Below are 8,566 nucleotides of genomic sequence, written 5' to 3' on the forward strand. Positions count from 1 at the left end.
TATATGTTCTCTCAATAGTCTTCACTTCGTGTTTCTTAATAGTAACACATAGGAACATAATACTTGTTATAGGAAAAATATTTATCGTTCTTTATACCAAAAATCCTTACATGATTTGATGAACTTTCAAGAAAAACTTTTCCGTAAAGCAAGTTTGTTCATGTATGGAAACATAAATAGCAAAGTGTAAAGAAACTTGAAAACTAATTAGAAAACGCTAACCATGATGGCCGAATATATGTTGGCGTTGTACACCTTATACCGACATCGTTCTTACCATGTTATTAACATTAAATGACGCTACCGGCACTGACCGCATCATAGCAACTTAGTTGGCTAGAACTTCGTGCTGATAACGTGTTATGAAATAAAACTAATTTAGTAAAACATGAACAAGAAATGGAGATATAGAGAAGGAAGAGATTTTATTTCTTCTTCAATTGTTTATATTTTCCTATCTATTATAATGCCTTTATATAAGCATGAAAAATGAAGAAAATATGTCATTGAATATATCATTAAACATAGAAAATATATCATTGAATATGTCATTAAGCATTTGAGATGAAGATCATAATGGAAGAGTAGACATCCACCATAATTTGATATTTCTTATAACAGGGTAAGTATTTATCTATTTATTTATTTATTTATTTTGTGAGAGAAAGATTTACCCATATCTTAGGCTTTTTTTCTTCTCACTAAAACAATTCCATATAGGGTCTTGGTCCAAAAGAAGAACCAAAGATAGGAAGAGGGAGGGGATGAGTTCAAATTTTATGTAAAATTTGAAAAAGACATTTCACCATTGAAGAGTTGTGAAATTGATGTTGAAGGGACATGTTAATGTACTGTTTATGTTCCTATATATATATATGGCCAGGCATTGTGGGTCACCTTCCTCCTGTTTCACTATTTGAATTTTCTCCTTAACCCTTATAATCCGCATAATAGTACTAGTACCAGTACTATTTATCAGAATTTTATATACTAGTATAAAGTAAAAAGATCCTTAATTGTTAGAAAATTATTCGTTTAAGTATTTTCAAAAGTAATATTAGACTAAGACAAGCATTATAGAGCGAGATGAACAGTGAAAATTTATATAATCGATCTAAACTTATATTGACAATTTATATGCTTGTGCTGAATATGTTTTCATAGGTCGAGTCCATGTAACATAGTCTGTAATATCAGATCAAACCATATATGTGGCATGAGCCCTTTGATTGAGACAACTCATTGTAACACATTGGGTCCTACTTTAGTAAGTACTGTATAATTTTGTATTAAGGTTTATCTGTTGTCATTTTCATTTGACTACTCTCCTAACAGTGAGAAGAAACATGGTACCCTATATATCCTAAATAATTTGGTAACGCTTGTCTAAATTTATCTCCAACTGACTTCTCCTTTTTGTTTTCATGTAACTCGTGAAAGGTACTAAAGTAACAGAGCTCGTGACTAATTGAGCTTTTTAATCATGTTGCCCAAATCTCAATAACAGAAAAATCAAGATGTAAGAAATTTTCTACCTAAATTATTTTTAATCATAATAAGCGAAGGAAAAAAAAGATTCAACTGAACAACAAAGACCAAAAGACTACTGTACTCACACTCATTACATCGCAATTCAAATTGTAATATCTTATTTCTAAATTAACAACCGAGCAGTACTATAATCCTATTGCAAATATACCCCCTTCGGATCCCGTATCAGTCTTAGATAATTAAAAATCATAGATTAAAACATTCAAACAAATTGACAGTTGATATTTTGTGTCGGCTCGTCAGCTGCAAAGGATAATTAAAGTTAAAGTCAACTATTATTGAAATTTTATAGAACAATAATGCTTGATTAAATTATAACTTTTCAATACTGATTAAATATTACTATCCTATTATTTAGGTGTCAAACGAAATGCGCCGCCGGTCATTTGCATAATTTGGTTTCCATGTGCTCTATGGCTTCGCGAAAAGCAATTACCCAATTTATTTATTGATTACTTTACTTTTTATGGGTGAAATTAAGAATTCCCCTCATTTTCAAATTTAGGAAAAAATTTAAAGATAAGGAAACGTCACATCTCCTTAGTTATTCAAGATCTCAAAATAGGCTTGTGCACTATGATAATAAGTTGATATTACTTGTGTTTCCTATATCAAAGTATGAGGATTGCAAAACCCCTTTTTCCTTTTTTATATATATATAGACGTATAATAAGATTATATTTATTCTAAATGACTAATTCTAAATTTGAGACCCGTCTATGCTCTTTCCCTATTAAAATCCTAAAATAAATAAATAAAATACTTTTTCAACCGCTAAATTTTAGATGGTTCACACAATTAAATAGTTATTGCCAATTTGCCACCAGATAATACATGCAACCTCCAACTTGTTTTATTTATTTAATATTTGTATAAAAAAAGGAGAAAGAGGAAGAAACAGAGACAATGTAGAAAAAAGTAAATCAACTAATAAAAAACAGGTAATGTGGCACACGCTAGAGACAATATTAGACAAGAGACAGCAAATCCACGTTCAATGCATTTCGTATTCAGAACAAATTGTAGCATAATCCAAACTAAGAAAAGTCACATTTTAACAAAAAAAATACCAATAACATCCCACTTGTTAGAAAAATCACGTTGTCAGAAATACAAAATAGAGCAGAGCAGTGTTTAATGTGGTGTTACTTCGGAAAAAATCATCCTAAAATGTATGGATCAAATATAGAAAGTTAATTATGAAAAAAAATATATATAGAAAGTTAAACGTACAAACTGCAACATGAGAATATTTACTTCACTTGCAAATATTAAAATCATTCTTTGTAGTTAATTGAGGTTTGACCATACGTATTGCGAATATTGAACTGTAACTTATGTATATATACACTTTCAACGTATATGTATGGATGAATAAAGGTAAACATTATTACTTAGAGAAACACAAGAATTAAAACCGTGAAATTAGACTTCATATATATATAGAGAGAGATTCATTTTTTTTTTGTTTACTTAAAATTAAAACTAAAATCAAACCAACCCAAAATTCATTGATTTTTAATATTGAAATAACCAAAAGTAAATCAACCAAGAAAATTTCAAAATTTTGTCGATTTAATTCAATTTTCGATTTGATTACGATGGTAGAGAAAAAGAAAGAAAAGGGATTAATGTAGTCCCCCTCCAACTTTCCTAGAGGGGGTACAATCTGACATTGAATCGATCAAAAATATAAACTGATCTCAAAACAAAAGGAGTCCCACAGACCAAGAAATGTGTGTCTAAACAGTTGTTCCCAAGTGCTTTAGACTAAAGTAAAAGATTTAAAAGCAATATTTTATGTCTCTTTTACAGGGAAAATCATTGAGTAAGCAGGAGGGTAAAATATCATTGTCAGAACGTCACCGTCTCTGTTATAGTAATGACTCTTAACAATATTTCTTTTAAATGATGAAAGTGGTTGTTCTCATTTTCATCAACAACCTTGAACAACAATCAAACAAGACCTTGTTTTAAAACAAACCTAATAAATGAGCATGTTCTAACATCCTAAGATCTTGCATTACTACTTTAATTGAATCTCAAGGATCAGCACAACCATCGCTCGAAACCATCACAATTCATGCCTTGCTACTATTTTTGGCTGTTTTCATACATATTAAGGAATTCACCTTTTAGCATTAATTAACAATAAAATTGACTTATTAATCTTTATTTATTTATTGGAACTAAAACAAATACTCCTAGGCTCTTTCCTCCAAGACAACCTTAGAAAAAAAGTTAATTCCTTCTTAATATCTGAAAAAATCAAATATTGTGGAACACAAAAAAAGGCTAAGAAATCAATTAAAGTGGACCGAAAGGAGTATTTTTTTAAAATATAATAGTGGTGTTTAGACCACTTCATACACACAAATACGGAGTAACTCGCCCAGCGAAACTTTATTTACCTTAATAGCCTAATAGGCCTCACTCAAGGGTGTCTCAACAAATTTCACCCATTCTCTCTAATCCTTTGGGATAGATTAAGTCACTCAATGACATAATGTATAATACAGTTTCATCATCCTTCTCCATAATATATACAAACCTCAAGAAGTTAATACTACTACTATGAAAAGATTCGAGTAACTGTTAAATATATGAACTCGCAACCATGATCTATTGAGGGTTCCCAAAATCTGCACCATTATTCTCGGGACAAGATGGATTGGATAAGCTAGGATAACAGAATGATTAGGAATCCATATTTCACAAAATTTTGGAATAGTCAGACATGATCATGTATGGACTGAAGATGGAAACATTCTATCTGCTCTATAAGTATATGCAAAAGTGATAGCTAATTGAAGAACATCATTCGCATTGAGTCAACTTCTGGTTTCAAAGCATTTAGCATACTCTATTACTTATATCTAAAGGTATAACATGAGGATGTTTTTCATGTAACTTCTCATACATCCCAGTGAACAAGTTAAGGAAGTGGTCAGGTGGACAACTAATACAGATGATATATCTTTAAATTTGTAAGAAGAGCAAGAGTTTGAGCAAATATAAGGTTGGCAGAGGGCTAAAGATAGAACAATTAACATATACTAGCAACTTAAACAGAAGATTCACCATGAATAACTAAAGAAGTATCCAAATCAGGAGTGGTGCAATTCGATAAGGATTATTTCATATAATTAAACAACTGTTTCACTAAAATTTTAAAAGTAAATAATCACAACTAAAGCATGTCATGCTAGTGAGATAATCAATGCAATATACACAAGCACGTCAACGAAATGATTTAAAATTCCATCTTTTCTGATTTCTGGCTTTGTAATGTTGCCAAGAGTACAACAAGGTTCCCAGCATAACTAGAAACTGCGAATATATGCCTACCTCCAGAAAATTATAGAGCTCCATGACAGTAATACCACAATTAAACAGACCCTGAGATAAGGAACTATAGTAAAATACTAGTTAACATAATGTTTGATTGTTCTTATAACACCGAAACAATCTGCCTATGCCACAAGAAAAATTAGCAAGTGAAAATTGAAAGGTTCAGATACTTAAAAAAAGTGACTTTGCAGCACCTTCATTTTTATGGTTGGTTGGCAACTGCAAATTTAATTTCTTTTCCTCAGCACCTCCAAGCTGAAGCAGATATGAGCTCCTTTCGTTGCCAGCAGAGAACAAGCGAAGACTGCCTCTTCTCCACGTGAAAACCCCGAACAGGAGTTCTCTTCACCACACACTCTGCCTGTGATTCTGCAAAATTGCTGAAAGGTAATGGGGAGAGTCCGGATGACAAAAACAGTGCCCTCCAATGCTGCGCCTTTTCAGGGGAACGAAAACGTCCCATTACAGTTCTCTCAATTCTTGGTTGGAGCAAGAACCTTTCAATCTTTTGGAGTGCATCAAAATTCACATTTACGGCATCTAACGACTCAAGAAGGTTTGAGTACGACTGAAGGACTTGAATTACATGGTTTGGAAATGGTAGGTCAGTCCGATCACAACCTTTGTCCACAGAAACAACAATCCTAGGCGACAACTGCTTCACGAAACCAAGAACCAATGGGAGCGACAGCTGATAGCTCGAAAGCGAGCTAACAGGAAGATTGACAGCAATTGCCTCATTCTCTGAGACTAGAGGAGGCAGTGACCACGACGTTGAATTCAAAGAATCAATGCTTAAAATCTCAAACTCGAATTCCATGTTAATTTCGTTAGCAAAATGGATCAAACTTTCTCTAGTGAGTCCAAGCTCTAGTTGGTCATGTGTGGAGGGTGAGGCCAATGCAGTTATTTTCAGGGTAGGTGCGCCACCACTTCTCAAGGCAAGCTCTTGCATAAGAGAAGCCCATTGCCTGCCATAGCCGATATCAAAATCAACAATATGAATTCTTTCAAACCCATCCAAGACCTCAAGCAGGGCTTGGTTACAAGTGAAATTAGCAAACTGTGCAACTGGTGAGATCTCAGAGAAGGACTTATAGGCACCAATCTTGAAGATGAGACTAAAAGGTGAAGAAGATGGTATAGAGGGGTTGTTCAAGTTGTTGGTGTTGGTATGAAGTAGCAATTGTAAAGCCTCCTTGCAATAAAAAGCAGCCCTATAGAAAGGCTTACCAATTGGAGAGAGCTGGTGATTGAGCCGCGCCAATATCCCTTGCGCGAGTACTGGATTCCCTGTCTGGACCAGCTCTGCAGCTTTGAATAGCTGGTCAATAATTGCTTGTTGTTGCTGTTGCTGCTGCTGCTGCTGTAGTTGTAGTTGATGAAACTGCCCCATTTCTTCCCCCACCATCTTTGGCTTTGTTCCTATTGGTCCTCCTGGCCTAAAATGGGGAAGCAGCTGGAGCTGATGGGATGGTGTTGGTTGCTGTTCTCCTGCATCTATAAACAGTCCTTGGGAGATCTGAGAGCCCGGCTGTTCAAGGGTCCCGGGGTTGTGCCTTTTCGCCTTTGGTGGCAAGACAAGATTTTGCTCCTGCTGTGCAAATGGCAATGGCAAAAGAAATGATGGGTTCTGAGGAATCTGTGTTTGGTGCTGGTCAATCAAGAACTGTGAGTGGAAACTCTGAGGCTTCAAATCTGTGCTCTCAAATGGCTGCTGCTGCTGTGTCTGACTGAAGGAAACTGGGCCAAGATTGTTAGAGAATGAAGGAAAGATTGGATTTTGAGGGAGATGTGTTGGTATGTTAGAAAGCAAGCCAATCTTGTCACTGTTCATTCTGGTAGTAGTAGGAGGAAAACTTGAAACAGAAGAGCTATTAATTGCAGGCATGAAACTACTAGTACCAATTTGATCAACACCAAAACCTTGATCCACAACCCCAAATCCTGCATTGAATTCATAGTCCATAGGGCCACTAACCTGCAACACCTTGTTCAAGTTAGACATGGAGGTGTCATCTACATCGCCCATTATCCACCCAAGTATAGACTGTTCTTGACAAGGAGAAGCCATTACAGACTCTGATAACCCACCTTCCCACTCCTCCATACCACATTTCTTCCCTTCTGTAGCAGCAGCAACTTGTAGAAGCTCAGATTCAGCAGCAGCTCCTCCTACATTGGAACTGGTGGCAGTGGTGTTGTCTTGTTGTTGCTGCTGCTGCCATTTAGAAGATGGGTTTGCAGAAACTGCGCCTGCCGTATCTGTGGAAGCAGTGCCACCACCACCACCACCACCACCAAAAGACGAAGACAGGGTTGAAGAGGAAGTAACAGGCCTTGGACTCCTTATAATATCCAGTACAGCACTTGGACTATTTACAAGATAACAACTTTCTTTGCTATTGTAGTTCCAAGAATTGAAGATACTATTTTTATTTAACACAACGTCCAAGTCTAACACCCCCTTCCCCTCAAAATCAAAGGGTAAGGGCATCCCCTTCATCTAAAGTATACCCACAAAAGTTTTGGCCTCAAATCAAAAGATATCACCTAGAAAATGTGCAAAGAAATTGTTTTTGATTGGAACTGAAGATGTCCATCTAAGGACACCCCACAAGAGAAAAACTCATTCATGTACAATCATACAGTCCACAAAATGACTTCTTTCTTCTTTGATGCTTCTTTTGTACTTCTTCTTCTTCTTCTTCTTCTTCTTCTTCTTCTTCTTGGAGAATAAGACAAATTAGCTAAGCCAAGATTGTGGAGAGTGGTAAAATGTTTTTTGATGATAATAAGAATGTTGCTAAATAGCTATTTTCTTTTCTTCTGTTCTTGTTGTTGGCCTTATAATAGTACTCTGGTTTTCCTTGTGATTTATGCCATGGATGCGTGCAACACATAAAAGTAGGAAAGTGCACTTCATCTTCTTCTCTCTCTATCTTTTGTTTTCATTTTAGTTTTATATTTCGTTTCTTTTTTCTTTCTTTAATTTTTTTCAGAAGTTGTGTAGAGTGTTGACGTAGTTATCTTTCTGCTATAGGTTACTTGGATACTCGCGTTAAAGGAGCGTGTTGAGGTATCTGTTTTTGTAGGTACAGGTTTTTCACTTTATACCGCATACCATAAAACTTTACTATTCAACCACAAAAACTAATTAAGCATCTTGATCAACCATCTGTTATTTAATTAAGCATGCTGCCCAGGAATGATTAACTAACTTATATTATTTTAATTGTATGATGAAATGTCGAATTTCGGCTAATATTAGTTTTTAGCTTGCGCTCAATCATGGACAGTTTTTGGAGTGGCGACACTTTCGAACTCTCAAGCAATTAAATTTAGAGAGACAGTTCTTTAATTCTTAGTTAAAGAAAACACGTAGATGAGAAAAGAGAAGGTATTTTAAAGGGAAAATAAATAAGTTGTTACATATAATTTTTGCTAATTCTACGTTCTCTAGCCACAGCCCTAGCGCCACATCTAAAACCGTGTAGGATTAGGCATAAAGTGAAATATATCACTAGTGATTGGGATAAATTAAATCTCAGAGCTTAAGCAAATCACATTATTAATATAGACTAATCCCACATTTTTGAAATGATATAAGGGTAAACTTCATCCGAAATACTGAATCCCTGAGGGAGAACACATATAAAATCCT

At 35.0% G+C, this 8,566-nt stretch overlaps 1 protein-coding gene across 1 annotated transcript; it reads right to left on the bottom strand.

The window, feature by feature from the left end:
• Nucleotides 1-4,794: 4,794 nt before the first annotated feature.
• On the bottom strand, nucleotides 4,795-7,896 carry LOC107802311 (scarecrow-like protein 22). The gene has a single exon (XM_016625781.2). It carries the CDS (start codon nucleotides 7,406-7,408, stop codon nucleotides 5,144-5,146), a length of 2,265 nt encoding a protein of 754 aa, XP_016481267.1. The 5' UTR covers nucleotides 7,409-7,896; the 3' UTR covers nucleotides 4,795-5,143.
• Nucleotides 7,897-8,566: the final 670 nt, after the last annotated feature.

Source organism: Nicotiana tabacum, chromosome 19 (assembly GCF_000715075.1).
Source record: "Nicotiana tabacum cultivar K326 chromosome 19, ASM71507v2, whole genome shotgun sequence".
Classification (NCBI taxonomy): Eukaryota; Viridiplantae; Streptophyta; class Magnoliopsida; order Solanales; family Solanaceae; genus Nicotiana; species Nicotiana tabacum.